Genomic DNA, 16,895 nt, shown 5'->3' with positions numbered 1-16,895 from the left:
TGGCAAGAGAAATTTTCGGACATGACGTTCAAGTAGTTATATGTAGATCCACATAGAAAGAATGAATCATTGAAATGCTAGAATCTGCAGTATACATAAATATAACTTGTTTTATGCTTTCTGAGACTTCTCATAGTGTACATAGATGTTGACATTCGCTACAATAGTTTCGAGTGAGCAAAGATGATGACGCTACCATGCTAAAACCTGGAGATGGCAGGTAGATTGTTTGAGACAGCTTTTTCCAATGTTTTCAATATACAACCAGCCTGTAGTATAAATAATTGAATCAACGGTTGAATAGGGCATCTGTAAACAAGTGATTAACTATTGATCAACCACTGAATAAATAGTTAAACTATCATTCAGTAACTATGTATATTTAAATTCAGTTGAACCATTGGGAGAGAGAGTATCGCTTAGGCAATAGTCAGAAAGTTACCGACCGACCGCGTTCTCATTATTTCATCCCATATAAGAATAACTATCACATATTTACATGAAAAGCGTAAAAAGGGCTAAAAAAACCCCTAATGCATGCCGAATGTTCATTTCGGATATTTGAAAAAAGACAACGCCCTCCTAAACGCCTGGCTCCGATGAAGAAGTATAGATAATAAGCCTGAAGTGGTATATTTAGTATGTATATGTAATTGTGACCAAAAACAAACCCATTTCATCTCGCTTTATGCATGCATGCCGTTCGTATATAAATCGATTTTATTCATGTATGAAAAAGGGGGGTGTATGTGGGAAAGAGAAGAGGGGGGAGAGCCTTTTCCTTGAGTTTAAGGCACGTATATACGGCTGAAGCTGATAACTTCTCGTCGGCAACACACGCATTTGTCGAAGTTGTTCATAGCGAGAGACACGCGGCACTCGTCGCAGAGGCTCAGACATCGGCAGGGCCAGAGGATGATGGTGCGAGAGGACGTGTGGCAGACGACGCAGATAGGGCCGGACTCGGACTCGTCGCTGGGGTGAGAAGAGCTGATGTCGTCTTCTTGCATTTCTGCCCGCCGCGAGAGGATGAGCTGCTCTAATATTTCCGCTTCCTCTTCATCTGTCATACGGCCAGGGTTCAGACTGCTAGAGAGGAGGAGTCGCCCTCTCTGGTTCTGCTGCATACGAGCAAATTGTGACCGTGTAACAATTCGATCGCTGCTTAAGTGGGCGGCTAGAGCGTGCGCTTCGTGTTTCTCCTCGGGACTTCGTGGGTGGAGTAGTCGCGCGAGGTCAGGTATACCGATTACGGGATCGGAGGGTGTCGTTTCGCGTGAGAAGTTGATACTTCTTTGCGTAGGCGTTCTCTGTCCCTCGGCCTCCTCATCATCCTCCCATTGATCATCTGTATCCTCTTGGTCCCCGTCAAAGGCGGTGATAACGCTAGTAGCATCCCAGTCATCTCCGCTATCATCGGGATTCCAGTCCCCACTGCTATCTACCGCGCCCCATAGCTCTCCATGCTTCCATGAATCGTACAGCCTCGAATCAAGTTCTTCCTCAGGCAGATTGATGGTTTCCGGTGACCTGCGCAGGCGTCTCCGTACTTCTGCCTCTACATCCATCGTCTCATCGTTAAAGAGTAGACTATTCCTGTTATTTCGCCCAATTCTAGACCGCGGTTTGTTTGGGTTGCTGGGTTTCTTTTCGTCTTTGGTCCGTGTAGACCAACGAGAAAGGTAGAGTAGGAAGTTCGGTTGTTGTATGCCGAGTCGTGCAAGTACTTTTAGTGTAATGAAAGCACACCACCTCAATACAAGGCGATTGATGCTCATTATGAACTCTAAAGCGAGCAGCCACCGCGAGCTTCGTTCGGTTGCTCCAACACCGTCCCTAGGGCGCCGATCCGCAGCACGAGATTTGGGTAGACTTTGGGCTGCTCGCTCTCTAGCATACCCACTGGATGCCCCAGCTTGTCCATCTTTGATTGGAACCAGCCCTATGGTGCCAGCAGAATCGTAGGATGAATCCCCTGCTCCTTCTGGCATTGCCCAATTCATGCGGAGAGATTCAAGCTCCCTATAGCGATCTTCCTCAAGCCATGTCCTCGGCTTAAGATTGACGCCCCTATCCTCGTTCAAATACACTGCTTCACTTGCCATGGTGATGACGCCAAAACCCGTACGTAGCAGAGCTGTGTAGAAGTCCATGGCTCGCGAGATGCGTATGTCGGCGAGCGAAACGTTAGCTTGCATGTTTTCGTGTGCACGGCGAATGCGCTCCCGGAAAGTAAGCCGGTGAGGGGTCGGCTCGGGAGGCTCCATGGCAGCTAGAAGTAACGCAAAAGCATAGATAGCAAAGCATATCAGAATCCCGACAAAGATCATAACGTGAGGCACGAAACCGATGATGCAGACAGTAGGGAATCGGAAGAGGCCCATGTGAGATAGGTCATCGAACGAGAAATCCAAGGCCTCGATGACCAGGCTTCCCATGAAACACATTGCCCAGAACCCTGTGCTAAATAGTCGATACTTATGTTGAAGGCCAAATACACCTAAGATATGACTCGTGATATGGCTCATGGAAGAGATGAAGGCAATGAGCAGTACCTCCGGCGGGGTGTTGACTCTTTTCATTATCATAGACCTCGAGATAGCGATATTAGCCCCAGAGGCTTGTTGAAAGGTGGCATTTGATGTACTTCCACTCGAAAAAAGACCCCAGCCAAGTTGATTGCTAATAGCAGCATCCGCCTCCGCAAAGGCCAGTGAATGTTCAAAGAGCGTCATGCCCGTCTCGACAGCTACGGGGCGGCCCTGCACGGCACACGATACAGTCTCTATGAAGTGACTGAGGCATAGAGTTTGGAATAAGGGCCATAGCTGCGAAAGGGAGCCGCGAAGCTCGTGAGAGAAGTCCTGGTCACTCGGGGGTATCATACTAATGGCACGACAACTGTCGTAATCACTGGAGCCGAACAACAGCGTTGAACTAAGCGCATGTAGGTATCTACTAGGCTCGGCAAACATTAACTCGGATGTCTTTGTAGAGCTACCCCAACGCATGTCGGCGAAGTCGGGAGAGGTCTGGCACTGAATCGCCTGTAGTAGTCGTCGAGACTGGTAGGCGAAGAGAAGAATTGGCGCGAAGCGAAGCGCCAGGCGGAGGGGCCACGTTAGGCGGAGCCGTCTTCGGGATGCGGCGAATATGTGAGTACGATTCAAGATGATAGCCATGGCAATGCAGCATAGCGCCCACTTGCTCGTAGCGTAACTGAACACGCTCCCCAGGCCCTTGGCGCTGCCCTCCATAGTGAATCGAGAGACTAGGGCGGCGGGATCTTGGTCGTCTTCCAAGACATTGGCCGTGTTGGCGACGGCTTCTGATATATCGGCGGCCATCTCGGTAGCGGTGGTGGTAACGAAATAATGGGAACCGGTGGGATCGGGAACAACGCGCTGGCCGAAGCTGTCGATGGCTTCAGGGAAGGAGATGATGGAACCAATTCGTGTGAGCATCCTAGGTCCGGCGAGGATGAGGTCTTCGAAGGATGGAGCGTAGCGCGTCCATGTGAAAGTGAAGTTAGTCCAAGTGCTCGCGTTGGTGAATGTGACAGTCGAGGTTGGTACAATGGCTGCACCGGGCGATGCCATTCTCTGGGGAGAGTGGTCTCGGCTCTGGTTCACCTTCTTCCGTCTGGGTTCGCAGGGTCGGCGGCGGTGGTGGCACGAGGCAGATGATGGACCAGGGGACTCGGTGTCGGACCGGCGCAGCGGTGGAAATGACGGAGGGGATGGCGGAGGGAAGGGACGTAGGCAGCAGACTAGGCACGATCTCGGATTGGATGGTAGCGCATGGCCATTATTGGTTTTTATGGTTATTTTATGGTTATTAGGTGTCCAAGACTTGATCACAACCGAGCCTAATCATCCCGAAGGATTGAAGTCATGTTATTCACAACAAGTCGGGCAGCCTGGAAGGCGCTCTGACGCCGAACGAACGACCTAAGATACGGATACGGTAGGGTAGGCCAGCAGGAATGCCATGGTTGCCCCAGTATTTTACTGTGGTACGTGGAGAGGTGAGAACAGAATAGGTACCTGTACCTAGTGGTTGCTAGCGCCCGCTGTGCATTGCATTGCTGAGCCTGAACCTAGTAGTAACCTTATATATACCTACATGTACATATGTACCTACGGAAGGACATGTGAATTATAAAACTCATTACCTTAGATATGCATGACACCTTCCATGTGCCAGCACCGATATATTGATAAGAAAAGCTTCGAGGAATTCCTTAGCTAACTTTGTTCAAATATCCTGCCGAGGACGGCTGTTAGGAGCGCATACCTACCATGCATGCAGTCCAATGTCTTGGCGCGGTGGCTGAAGATCTTGGCATGAGCCTTAACCATTGCTGTCAACTGGGCGACTTCTTCACCTCCTTCGAGATCTTCAATGTTCAGGCAACACAATATACCTCACATATCCTATCCAGAATAGTAGGTAGTTATATGTTAGTTAGGCCATGATTATATATTAGATTTAACCTGATTATCACCTTATTACTGCCCAATTATTCTGTGATTATCTAATGATCGGACCTCGATGATAACATTAGAACTACCACTCCTGCTGAATCCTTGTTTTCTATATCGGGCCAGCATGGAAGACCTTGGAATAGATGTAAAAGGAGGTGTAATAGAACTAACTGGTCCATTTCGGTATGAGATATAGTCATGTTAGACTTGCCCATCCTTATCCCGGGCAGGCCAAACAATCTTGTTCTGCGATATAAGTTACCCCCGGTTCACACGCCATGGTCACTTACATACATAATTAGATCATTACTACAAATATATACCGAAGCATACATGTAATTAATATTATGGGATATGTCCCGGAAGTTGAAGGTATCTAGCGGAGGCCAACGCTATACGTCCAAATATCATATAGTATACGCAAGTAAGCGCTTGGAGGGCGATACTGCAATATGTGTAGATGTAGATGGAGGGCTATCGGGAGTCCCTGAGGTAAGTGGTAGACCTGCCGAGTATCTACAGGGAAAAATGAGAATGCATCAGAGGCAGTCACTACCTCACTGCCGAGTATCTGCGCCTGCCTCCCATACAAGTAGAGAAGTACCTTGTACTAATATTAACAAACACAAAGATCTGATTTTTCCCCCTCACACTCTCGCAAACACTAGGTGCAGGTATCTACCTGCATACCTACCTAAGTACCTACATATGTAGGTAGTAATCATCTCTCCTCAATCTCTCTTCAGTTCTCTCATCCTTTCCAGTAAGCCCTTCCGCAATCTGGAAATCATCTTGCCCACTCACGCACTTGCCCTACTCATATTCAAAGCATCCAACTGTTCGATTTACGGGCCTGCCTCGTTGTCTTGCCTTCTTGGAGTCTAGCCCTCTAGCCTCGAGATCACCACCTACCCGCAGAGAAAGGCAATCCGGGAAGTCACAGTAGTAAGTCCAAGGCAAATACTCCCACTTCACCCTGCGACAACCCTCCTTTCGTTTCCCAAATGCTTACAATCCTGCTCAGCCTTTATTCCTGCCAGAACACATTGCTCAGGCACCTACTCACTCGGGGCGTTTGAGCATCTAGCCAGTGGCTCTCGACAATGGAGCACGACAACAAGAGCCCAGATGATGGAGCAAGCCTACCTGCTGTCGTTGATGATGCTCCCCAGCCTCCTACTCCTGGCCTGTGTGCCAGTAACAAGCGTGCCTTTGAATTAGCATTCCCTCAACCTTCACTTTACCCAGATTGCAAGCGTACCTGTTCTCAATCCTGCCCCTCCACACCTTCACAACATAAGAACTTCAATCATGTTCAGAATGGAGATGATGTTTCTGCCGATGTCGATGACTCCCCTACTATTCCTAGCGAGTCTTTTGAGATGGAACTGGCTAGACACCAACTGCTGCTTGACCCTGCTCTCGTCAATCAGACTCTTGTTACTAATGTTGGCGGCGATGCCGTTGCTATCAATCATTCTTGTCAGGTGGATCCCTCCGAAGCCGAGATATCTCTCGACCGAAGTCACATTCAAGAGACCTCGGCCGCCGAAAGCAACACAGTTGAGTCCAACGAGGCGCTTGCTACAAGGAAAGAGACGCTTTCTTCACTCAACGAGTCGCGTGCGTTAGTTAGTAAAGCATTTGCTTCATGCAATAAAGAGCGACCCTTAGGCGCCGCTGAGTCTCCCCTCGAGCGCTCGCGCAATGAAATTCGAAAATGCCTTGAGGATATCAAGCAGAACACCCCCAGCGGCGTGATTGATCAAGATACTACCACCATCCTAGTCAACGAGATTGTGGAGATCATGAATTTAGCCTTGCCCGAGGAGGCCAATAAAATCAGATCCAGTTTCTTCTCATCTGAGAGTGAGCCCATACATCCAGTGAAGATCGAAACTGAACAAATACCCTCTCAACATACTAATCTGTCTCCTTCTGGAATGCTGTCTCTTCACGACTATATTGGCGACTCCACTTCACCTTTGTCCCCTTCAATCTTTAGTCCTAGAATTGAATTCGCTGCCCCTTGTACTGCTAGCAGCGTCAAACACGACGTATCGACCCAAACCGAGCCAATGGCAATCGTCACTAGCATAACTGGCACTGGGAGTCATACATCCCATCAACTTGGTCTTGGTGACACAGAGCTCTGGCAAAGGGAGTTGGAATCAATCCGCCGACTTAAGCCTCTCGCTAACGGAGCTTATACGAAGGTTAATGTGCCTCTGCGAGAGACAGTCAAGACATATACATCGTCTGGCGTTAAGAATAAGCATAATAGCAACGTTAGGCTGAAGTCTCTTCGTAGGCGTTCTCAATGCCCGAGTGCTGAGACAAATCTGAATATTAAACCCGAAAATTGCGACGTCGTCTATCTTTCTGATACAGATGAGGAAAATAGAGAATTGCGCACGAACAATTCTTGCCGTGTTGGTGGAGGTGACCCTGGGGATGACTGGTTGTATGGTCCCATCAGTGACGAAGAAGAGAGACCGATTCGTGGCCAGCACTCTCTGTACAAAGGTCCTTCTGATGGCAAAAGTGGTGCTATTATGGAATTTTCTGATGACGGAGAGAGCGATATTCAGGAAAGTATTGACAAAAAGGCAGCCATATCCTCCAACAGGCCCATGGTATCCACGGGGCGTTACGACGGCAATGATTCTATTGACGAATACGACAACAATGCCTATTATGCGAACACCCACAATGGCCAAAACACTCTGAACCACAATGATGCGATCATAGTGAATGGGCGAGAGGATTCGGGTCTCAAATATAAACCCGCCGTAGCTCCCAATAGAATAAGCTACATTCAGCGAGGCCGTTCGCGTTCTCCAGTATACCAACGTCGCAGGTCTCGTACAGACCGACATTACTCTCCGAGATACTCGAGTGAAAAATACGCAGTGCAGGTTCGTTGCCATAATGCAGAGCGCCATTATGCTTCGCCCAACACTTGGAGACAACGTTATATCAGAGATGAGCCAGAACATCTCACCTTCTATGGCTATACTACCACCAAAAAGCCTAGTCGTGAAGTTGAGCGTGCATTACGATACCAAGATCGCTTGAACGACGTCGGGGAGATCCCTGGGCCGCAATCTGGCCTACGCTTCAAGTTAGACAATTACATCCGCGATATTCGCTCAGATGCTGTAGGCCTAGAACAGAAGATCAAGAGCGTGATCCAAGAAACCTTCTACGCTTATGAGAGCATTGATGAGGAACAAGCACTGCAAAGATCCTGGGCTGACCAGCCGATGAATATATACAAAGGGTTTCCACTGGTCGAAGATGTCGGATTTGTTAGTGTCCGCAATCACACCAGTCCGGACGGAGATTGTTATTGGCGTGCTCTTGCATACATTTTGCATGGAAAGCCTACTCGCTGGGATATTATCAAAGCCGATCATCTAGCGTATATCCAGCATGTACTCAGTGACAAAACTCATCCACGGCATCAATTGTATGCGCAATTGAACGCACAGTTCTTTGAGACTCATGGTGGACTAGTGAGTAGTAATGGTTGTGCTGCAATAACAGCTGCATTTAAGGCTAATGTCTGGCAATTGCTGCACCTACCGCAATCTTGGACGCCCGGCGTGATGCAACAGATCACAGCAGACCTATACAACATCTATCTAGTCACATTCACTTATGACCAATTGAAGAACATGTGTTCCGAGGTCAGTATCCGCGGTGTCTACAATAGCCGCCATGTGTTCATGCTATACACAAATAATAACCACTTCCAACCACTGACGGTCAACGAGTACCTGAGCTAGGAATTCCGGTATCCGCGCGTAACAGTGGAGGCAACAGCGCGCTTTTCGAACGCGCCAAAGGCAGCTTCTAAGAAGTGTGCCACCGAGCATCCCTGGAGGAACGACTGGACTAAGGAGGTTCTCCCCCCTGTGCCTAGAAATCATGGATGCGACTTGTTCCAGCTGAGTAAGCTTATGGATGTCCCTAGGACCCAGAAGTTATGATCTCGAGCTTCTATTACTGGCGTGTATCTCAGCCTAGGTCTGTCAATGACCTGGGAGTCACCTCGACATTACGGAGATTAGAAATGAGAAGCGAGAAGTACACTTTTGTCTTCGGCAATTTACGCCACACCCGAAACTCACCTTGTGAAGTCAGTGACAGAAGTCGGAGTTCGACATTTGGTATACACTTGCAATTCAGGCGAATGATGACAACGATTTTGCGATACATTGATGAGATTTCTTCTACTTTGCCTACTTGCAACACATTACCCCAGAAAAAAAAAAGTCGCCATTGCCGGTTTGACCGGAATATTTTTGTGTGCCGAAATTGGCTCACACAGAAGAGGAGACCTCAGGGTGAGGTCGTTGCAGGTTGGTGATCTTGCGCATGACATGAGGATGGATAGTAATCTTCTGAAAGAGAATGAAACGGCTACTAGGTTCACTTACCGAGCACCAAAAATTAGCAGATTTCGTGGTCGTTAAGGTACTTAGTCTATAGTGTGATTCCAATCTCAAAAGCTCTGATTAAACTGAAAACAGTGCCTGTAGATGCTTGAGTCGGCAGCAACGTGATGATAACTTCGTGATATATTGCTCTCTTCCGACCATATTATCACTCCCGATGGCCTATGGCGACATCTCTTTTTTATCCTATTTGTTAATAAAGTCTCAGTTTTAGCTTGTTCCAGCTGATTTTAGCAACTACTACCACCTGGCTTCATATCGATACATGGTTATAAAGGTGAGCAAAGTATCTCACACATTAGCATATCACACACAGCCCTCCCTCTAGTACTCTGCTTACGCCGACATGTCAATAAGAGACGCCTTGTGGAAATAGGATTTTGTCCTAGTTTTGGCCTATTGAAAGTTTGGTTCCCTTGAGATTTCCATTCTTGGTATCTGACCTATGGGCTCGCGTTATATACAAATATCCAGCTTGGCGTGTTTGGCTGATATTTTATCTTGGCTAATTGATGTCATCTACATTTCCCACTTCGAGGAAAAGAGTTGTGGCTTAGGATGAGACTGGGCACTAAAGCCAATGGGCTTATATAATTCTTAATCCTTTCAAATGATGTCTGCTCGCGTGGTTTCGAGCTAACCAACTGCATTCTCGTTGTTGCTTTCACGACAGACACTTCCTCCTTAAAACCATCATTAGGTTTGAAGTTGTAGCTCTTGCTGAGCTGCTGTCCTGTAGGTGGATTATGCCCTTCCGAAGCTCGATGGAGGCATCCTCAACATGAATATTACCTTAGCACGCGCTAGGCAGGTATCGTATCGAAGCACTTGATGTCAATGGTATCGCCATCGGCACTCGTGTCCTCCTCGCGTAGTTCTGAATGGGCTTTCATATACTTTAACCTATTGGGTCGCACAACATATAACTTGCTAGGCTGTACCCGCTCTGGTTCCGATATGTTTCAAATAATCGTTTGTCGAAGTTGGTGAGATCATGATACCTCTTGCTCGGGGTGAATACTCTGTTTCAAAGCCGTGACAATAACGTGGTTCGCATTACGACATGCAACCAAGGACCTCTCGACCAGGTTATTGTACAGCATGACATCAGCGCCCGGCAACTGGCCTTTGAACCAGATATTCGTGACCTCGTCTCGCGCAGGTAGGTACGCGATGCAACAAGCCGCGTAGATCTTGTGGTAATCGGCAACAGCGGGGTCGAGAACAACAGAGGGCGGGCTGCTTGCGTCCTTGGCGACCAGCGCCGCGACGCCTCCGGCCACGGTATCAACGCAGTCAATCCCCGCGTCAGCGATCGCCGCCGAGGCCACGGTGATGCACCCGCTCAGCACATTCATCGTGTCCCAGCCCTCTCCGTGCTGGTTCTCGGGCGCATTGCGGTCTTGATCGCCCTCTATTATCGTGACGATGATATCGACGCCGCTCTTGGGCCAGCGGTCTGCGATGATGGCGCCCCGCAGCGCCGTTTCCAGGTGTACGCCGAGATCTCGCTCGCTCGCATCCCGCAGATAGCCGCGGCGCTGTTTCGTCGCAAATGGTGCGTATTTGACGTGTGTCGTCAAGATGATATGGGGAGAGAAAGGCGCGGATCGTGGGAGAGCCCGTGGGCCGTGGACGGTGCAGGTTAACTTGAGGCTTGTGTTGCTAGGGCCCGTCGCATTGGGGTTCTCTAATTCCAGGTAGGCGGACCCAGAGGCAGACGGTGTGACGCCTGTTTTCAAGACTACACAGTCGAGTTTAGCGGACGAATGGACGAAGACATTCCCAGCGCCTGTTCGCAGGTTGGTTGGTACGTACATATCTTGCGAATGGCATTTTCAGGTTTCTCGGTGCGACTCCGCGATGGGGCGGGACTGTCGTAGATGGGCGGCAGAGTAGTTCCCACTGGGCCGTTGACCCTTCTCCGGTCAGTCATAATGACCCTCTGTGACAACTCGGCTCGAGGTATGTTGATGGGGATAGACTGCGCAAAAGACCGTAAAGCTGCACCCAAGCTACCCCGGCCAGATACAGAAATCGGAGCCCACCCAGCTCGCTCAGTCAAGGTCTTATCGATTGCCCCGCCAGCGGATGCTTAATCTACTGGAGGCTCCACTAAAGAAAGGCCAGCCATTCTCTTAAATTTAACTACAGAATTTTGCAGCTTCATCTCCTGCTTCTTCCATTCTCCCAGCTCTTCCGCTTCAACCTGACATCAGGCACCCTGCGAGCGCCCATCTCAAGATCAACAGCGAAGAATGTGATTGGAAACGCGAGATTCTTGTCATGATGATACAGCTGCGACATTATCCCAGCTGTCCGATGCAGCATATGGTAAGAGGTAAGTCAAAACACGCCATCAGCCTTCGGCCCAACACCTTTCGCCCTCAACCCTCCTCTTCGCTATTGATGAAGTTTTTTCCACAGTTCTAGCGATCTCCTGAGCTTACTGAACTAAACATGCACTACCATCTGAAGCACCATTCTACCGCTGCCTTCTAGAAGCTAGTCTTTGGGTCGAAAGCTAACATCAAGGCAAATAATAGTATTTTAGCAAGTAGATCATCCATCTCAGTTCGATCATTTCTATGCTTGATTAGAAGGTCAGTTGCATTCCCATTCTACTTGATCCTTTTTTGTTTTTGTTATCCAATGATGAGACTTCAATCATTCAGTTCTGCTTCTGAACATAAATGAAGATACCCATATACCAAAAACTTACTCTGATCCAACAACGCCTTCTCATATATCTTTATGCACCCCTTGAGTTGGGACTGTTTCATTGACTGTTGCTCAGGTTTAGTAGATTACACATCCTCTATGGACACGGCGAATCATACGAATCTACAATTATATAACTGTAAGTTGACTGTTTTCACTTCTCTACATAGACCTCACCTGTCATGATGAAAACTGTTTATCCATTCAACTATCTCACAATGTGTCGAGCCACCCTCCCGCACCGGAGTTGGCCCTTTCGGGCTGATGATGATTGGTTGTGGAGTTACTTCTGCTCCTCTAGTCTTGTACCAGAGTTGTTGAGTGTGTCATGCTGGCTTCCGATGTTCTCCATCTTCATGCTTCGTCTTGAGGTGTGGAGTGGAGAGCCGACACATGTGAATGAGTAAACTGGTTTGCTGAACCGAAAAACATTATCTCATGTTCCACATCGAGACAGTATGTGACCTCGCTGACTCGTCATTCTATCAGATTTCTTTGCTCCCCTCTAGCATTTTTCGGAAGCTTAGCGTTGCGGTAATAGAGGTAATAGAGGTAGGTGAACTGTAAATGATGCCATGACCGTAGCATAAATAATAGTAATAATGCACTCTAGTATTCACTATTCTCTCATATGGTTGCCCGTTGTATTTGGTATCTATGAAGCGATTGAATAGGCATCTAATTACGCTCTTATGTTCTCCTGTGCATGACTCCCGCACCAGCCTGGTGGTTAGGAAAGATCAATGTATCGGCAACTACAACGTTTTCTCTCCTTCCAGCAACGAAGACGACAACCTCGGCAATATCGTCAGGAGTAAGAGGGTCAACACCGCTGAAGCACCATTAGCATCAAATGACCCATCCATCCTACGAGAGCTCGAACAGGAAAACTTACGCATATACGGCATCAGCCTTGGCCTTATCTCCATAGAACCGAACAACGGAGAACTCCTACGTCGATATTAGCAATGTGCACTTTCCCCCAAGTCCAAACAAAAATTTTTAAAAAAAAAAAAAAAAAAAACAATCACACTCACCGTCTCGACCTGGCCGGGATCAATCTCCAACACGCGTATCCGCGTCGCGACGAGCTCCTTGCGTAGGGAGTCAGTGAAGCTGCGGACAGCGGCTTTCGTAGCGCAGTAGATGCTGCCGCCGGCGTAGGGCTCGCGGCCGGCGATGCTGCCGATGTTAATGATGTCGCCGGCGCCGCCGTCCGGACGGCGCAGGAAGATGGGGAGGACGGCCTGCGTCATGTTGATCAGGCCCGTCACGTTGGTGCTGAACATGGTGTCCACGTCGGCCTCGGCGATCTCGGGGGCTTTGGCGACGCCCTTGACGAGACCGCTGTTGCAGTGTTAGCTAGGTATTGTCGCTCACTGGGGTGTTATTATCTCCGAGGTTGTACGCAAGGCTCCGTTCGCAATTCGTGAGAGTGTAATTGGGGATAAGTCACGGGGAAATCAAATCAAGTAAGCAGACGTACGCATTGTTCACAAGGACATCGATCTCCTTGAATTCCTCCGGCAGCTTACCCACGAAGCCACGCACTTCGTCAGGCTTGCTCACGTCAAGCTGCACGGGGAGCACCTTGACGCCATCGCCGACCTCGGCCTGGATGTCCGCGGCGATCTGCTTCAGCGAGTCGATGCGGCGCGCCGTGAGCACGAGCTTGAGACCGCCTGCCGGGGCCGCCGTCCGCGCGAACTCGAAGGCCGTGCTGCGTCCGATGCCGGACGATGCACCCGTGATCACCACCGTTTTGCCGGCAAGGCGCTTGGCTACCGCCGAGGCCATTGTGCGCGAGGCGAATCTTGGCGTGAAGAGATTCCTGTATAGAGGTGAACTGGGTCCGGGGCGGAAGCGGCTCTGGAGAAGCGTGCGGAGCGTGGAGATGGCTGTTGTGCGATGGAGGGGCATAGATCAAAGTTTCCCGTGAGACGAAAAGAAAAAGGAAGGGAAGGAAAGGTTGAATTACAAAGACTGAATCCAGTCAAGTTGCTTCCTATCTGTTTGATTGATTGCTTTACTTGCCCTCTTATTAGTCAATTCCAATATAGTGGGCAAGGCCTGGTGAAGATTCCTAGCTATCTAAGGTAAGTAGGCACGATGTCGCCATATCGCGCGCGCGCGGAGCTCCCTTCGTCGACCCCGCCATTGCGATGGATGGATGGCCTTTTCCGAAATGGCCCCGCCGAAATTCAATTCAGCGCCGAATTGCCCGGCTACTTGGGTAGGATTAGTAAATGCCTGTTTCCCGTTGCTAGAAGTTGTCTTTAAGGCAAATACATGATACAAAATGTGCAACGGTATTTAGTTCGGCCAGATCTATCTACCGCCTATGACTCTGGTATCATAGTGAGGAAATTCTATGTAGGTACACTCTGACGTTTTGTCTCCTACCTATCTACGTATTCCTTTGGGTCCCAGGCAGCAAAACGAGTTCCCATGAAGGCTGTTGAGACAGTGAATGACTGATTCTTTTTCTCTGGCTCTGCGAAGAGGAGGACAGAAGAAGTCTTTAGGGATCTGATATGGATATTGTCATCTCATATTAGAAGACTAAAGAAGGACATACTCAGAATGGAAACGTTAATCAAATATAAATTACATTATCCATTGCTTTTGGTACAGCCTCGAACTACAATTAGTCCCACGCAGGCTCAGGTAGTGTAGTGGTTAGCACGCAGGATTTTGATTCAAACCTTTGTTTCGCCAAAATTCCTGAATCCCCGGTTCGAACCCGGGCCAGAGCTTTTTGCAAGCTTTTTACTCTTCGTTATTGTTCGTCATGCTGTTAGTTCTTGTCTGGTGGCCTAGTACGTGTCTCAGCTGCGCCACTGGAAGATAGGCACCTCGCTAGAAGGGTGGGTATCAAGAGGCCAAGTGTGCGGTGTGGCATCCTCATTTTCGAGATCACAATCGGCTAGCCTAGGTACTTACTGCCTTCAGACATTATTCCACGCCGTCACAGTTACGGTAGACTACTTGACCGGCTCTGCGTCTCATAAGGACAGCAGAGCTGCTCGATGACGTAAGTGTACCGGACGCTAGCGTATCTTCTGATGAGATGCTCCCAAGTCGAAGATATGGCTTCATCGCATATTTAGGAGTCGTGTTTTATATTCAGACGATTACTTTCTGTTCTGGTATCTTTCTCCGTGTATTGTACATCTGATTCCCTGCATCACCCATAAAATAATTCCCTGTCTCGCTGGCTAAATCTTGTATACATGTGGCTGTGTCGGGGTACAGCAGTCTCTAAATTAGGGATAATCTGAACAAGGCAATAAAGCAAAAAAAAAAAAAAAAGACTAACTAGCTGAAATCGAATTCTTGAACATGTCTGGCCATAGAAAGCGGATAATTGCAATGCGCGGCTATAAATGAATGTGTGCTTCAGTCGACCACTCTCGTCGCTGAACGATCGATCTTTCATAGAATCACACAATTCGCCGTAGACGTCGTGTACATGTCTCGCACAACACGCGTTCTATATCTCTCTAAATGTCGTCTGTTCTAATTGAACAACAATTCTCGTCAACATAGTAGTCATCTCTTAGTCTTCACAGCGCGCCGAGCCACCTCTTCATGGCAGCAATCGCAATGCCGTACTCAAACGCGACGCTTTCCTTCGGCGCCAAAGGCATAGGCTTGTCCCAAGCATGCTTCTCGCCTTCGAGAACCCGGACAGTGATGTCTTTGCCGCGCTTCTCCAGTCTCTCTGCGAACAACTTGCCCTCGGCAAGGAGCATGTCGTATTCGCAGAGACACAGATGAATAGGTGGTAGTTGCTCTAGAAGCTCGTCGGGCATTAATCCAGGTGATAGCCGCGGGTCGGTTCGTTCGCGTCGTGGAATGGGAGGATGCAAGTACGACGCATCGATCAGATCCGTTAACCCGCTCGGTAGTGTCTTGTCTGGATGTTCGCAAGCACTCCGTTTCTGGGGCCGATCGATGGTCCAGTCGAGCAAGGGATAAAACAAGACGAGGCCGGCAATCTTCGGTCGGGGCCCTGGGATATCGTACTTCCACCTCGCCGGGTCCGTCAAGCAGAGCCAGCTGCTCATGGCGAGCGTCCCACCGGCAGAGAAGCCAGATAGCGTGATGCGGTTGGTGTCGATATTGTATCGATCAGCCAGTCGGTATATTTGCAGGATAGCGTCGGTGCAGTCTTCCACGGAAGTCGGGAATGGGTAGCCCGGCGCAAGCCGATAGTTGACCGAGAAGACCACAGCGCCCAAGCTGCTCACGAGGAGATTGGCCCATCGCGAATCATCGGTTCCCTGGCCGAGGATGAAACCGCCGCCATGAAAGTTAATTATAGCAGGTCTTTTCTCGTCATCGGGTGACTGTGAGTTGTCCGGCGGAAGCCATACGTCGGTGCTGATCTTCTGCTCGCCTTTCCATTCGCTCAGTGTAGAATCTAACCATATTGTTTCTGTAGGGGATATCGTGGGTAAGCCTGAGCGGTTACCAATGTGAAATCCGAGGCTAGCAAGCAACCGGAGGGTATAGGCGTGGGCCCCTAGAAGCCAACGGGGGCTTTTGTCTGCAGGGTTCACATAGTCTTCTTCCACGGACGGCGGCCCAATATCGTGTATAGATGCGACTTCAGTGGCATCGACATTCGCAGTGTCCTTATTATCTGTAGACATTTCTGCCGTATTATTTTTGCCTCTAATATTCCACAGTTGCCAAGCGATTCTTTAGAGATTTTGTATGAACCCAATCTCGAAAAGCTACCATAGTAGGGCGATATCGACCATAAATGATATGTGGGGGCCTGTGACGTCGTATGTCGCATTTGGAGGCCCGTACCAGACCCGTACCTCTCGCAGGAACTAATGAGATCCTTGGAATATAGAATAAGAAACAGCCTCGGAGCCGCCAGCTGACACTTTTGCCACCTCGACTCAGCTGGCTAGCCATCTCTTAGACCATAATGTATAGCGACAGGGTTTGTATCAGGTTTGTAGGCGGTTCAATATCTGGATTATTTTGTTCGAATGATTTTGCTGGTAACGATATTACCCACCTAGGTGCTTAACCTACTTAGGTAATTAGATACCTACCTACTTAGGTAGTGCGTTTGTGCCTGCTAAGTGTACCTACCTATGCAAGTAAGGAGACAAAGGAACTAATGACATTCATCAAGTATTAGCATTCTTTGGTGTCATGATAGAATCAATATAAAGGCAATAAATGTTTCTCAGTGAGCTGA

At 48.8% G+C, this 16,895-nt stretch overlaps 5 protein-coding genes and 1 non-coding gene across 6 annotated transcripts; 2 read left to right on the top strand and 4 right to left on the bottom strand.

The window, feature by feature from the left end:
• Positions 1 to 264: 264 nt before the first annotated feature.
• Positions 265 to 3,923, bottom strand: F5B22DRAFT_386516 (uncharacterized protein). The gene has a single exon (XM_047971351.1). The coding sequence runs from the start codon at positions 3,597 to 3,599 to the stop codon at positions 789 to 791; it is 2,811 nt and encodes a 936-aa protein (XP_047827629.1). The 5' UTR covers positions 3,600 to 3,923; the 3' UTR covers positions 265 to 788.
• Positions 3,924 to 5,362: 1,439 nt separating this feature from the next.
• Positions 5,363 to 8,378, top strand: F5B22DRAFT_386512 (uncharacterized protein). Its single transcript, XM_047971350.1, has 2 exons — positions 5,363 to 5,443; positions 5,512 to 8,378. Exon 2 carries the CDS (start codon positions 5,591 to 5,593, stop codon positions 8,276 to 8,278), a length of 2,688 nt encoding a protein of 895 aa, XP_047827628.1. The 5' UTR covers positions 5,363 to 5,443; positions 5,512 to 5,590; the 3' UTR covers positions 8,279 to 8,378.
• A 932-nt stretch (positions 8,379 to 9,310) lies between these two features.
• On the bottom strand, positions 9,311 to 10,972 carry F5B22DRAFT_386496 (exoribonuclease). The gene is made up of 2 exons (XM_047971349.1): positions 10,769 to 10,972; positions 9,311 to 10,694 (listed from the first exon to the last, which is right to left on the bottom strand). Exons 1-2 carry the CDS (start codon positions 10,884 to 10,886, stop codon positions 9,943 to 9,945), a joined length of 870 nt encoding a protein of 289 aa, XP_047827627.1. The 5' UTR covers positions 10,887 to 10,972; the 3' UTR covers positions 9,311 to 9,942.
• A 1,247-nt stretch (positions 10,973 to 12,219) lies between these two features.
• Positions 12,220 to 13,685, bottom strand: F5B22DRAFT_386445 (uncharacterized protein). The gene is made up of 4 exons (XM_047971347.1): positions 13,158 to 13,685; positions 12,709 to 13,018; positions 12,567 to 12,622; positions 12,220 to 12,503 (listed from the first exon to the last, which is right to left on the bottom strand). The coding sequence occupies exons 1-4, from the start codon at positions 13,589 to 13,591 to the stop codon at positions 12,362 to 12,364; spliced, it is 942 nt and encodes a 313-aa protein (XP_047827626.1). The 5' UTR covers positions 13,592 to 13,685; the 3' UTR covers positions 12,220 to 12,361.
• Positions 13,686 to 14,332: 647 nt separating this feature from the next.
• F5B22DRAFT_t155 lies at positions 14,333 to 14,427 on the top strand. The gene has a single exon. It is a non-coding gene; the product is annotated as a tRNA-Gln (tRNA).
• Positions 14,428 to 15,174: 747 nt separating this feature from the next.
• Positions 15,175 to 16,819, bottom strand: F5B22DRAFT_386424 (Alpha/Beta hydrolase protein). Its single transcript, XM_047971346.1, has one exon. It carries the CDS (start codon positions 16,327 to 16,329, stop codon positions 15,238 to 15,240), a length of 1,092 nt encoding a protein of 363 aa, XP_047827625.1. The 5' UTR covers positions 16,330 to 16,819; the 3' UTR covers positions 15,175 to 15,237.
• Between the last annotated feature and the right edge of the window lie 76 nt (positions 16,820 to 16,895).

The sequence above is a fragment of the Xylaria bambusicola genome, assembly GCF_022495145.1.
Source record: "Xylaria bambusicola strain CBS 139988 unplaced genomic scaffold F5B22scaffold_46, whole genome shotgun sequence".
NCBI classification, from domain to species: Eukaryota; Fungi; Ascomycota; class Sordariomycetes; order Xylariales; family Xylariaceae; genus Xylaria; species Xylaria bambusicola.
Note: the sequence above shows the minus strand (reverse complement) of the source record. Positions and strands in the feature narration are given on the sequence as shown.

Excerpts from the sequence above, each read along its gene's own strand:
- F5B22DRAFT_386445 (XM_047971347.1), bottom strand. The coding sequence starts at position 13,591 with ATGCCCCTCCATCGCACAACAGCCATCTCCACGCTCCGCACGCTTCTC. Across the intron at positions 12,623-12,708 it reads ATCCCGGCCAGGTCGAGACG|GAGTTCTCCGTTGTTCGGTT; the intron begins GTGAGTGTGATT and ends ATATCGACGTAG. Across the intron at positions 12,504-12,566 it reads AAGGCTGATGCCGTATATGC|CGGTGTTGACCCTCTTACTC; the intron begins GTAAGTTTTCCT and ends ATGGTGCTTCAG.
- F5B22DRAFT_386496 (XM_047971349.1), bottom strand. The coding sequence starts at position 10,886 with ATGACTGACCGGAGAAGGGTCAACGGCCCAGTGGGAACTACTCTGCCG. Across the intron at positions 10,695-10,768 it reads AAATGCCATTCGCAAGATAT|TCTTGAAAACAGGCGTCACA; the intron begins GTACGTACCAAC and ends TCGACTGTGTAG.
- F5B22DRAFT_386424 (XM_047971346.1), bottom strand. The coding sequence starts at position 16,329 with ATGTCTACAGATAATAAGGACACTGCGAATGTCGATGCCACTGAAGTC.
- F5B22DRAFT_386512 (XM_047971350.1), top strand. The coding sequence starts at position 5,591 with ATGGAGCACGACAACAAGAGCCCAGATGATGGAGCAAGCCTACCTGCT.
- F5B22DRAFT_386516 (XM_047971351.1), bottom strand. The coding sequence starts at position 3,599 with ATGGCATCGCCCGGTGCAGCCATTGTACCAACCTCGACTGTCACATTC.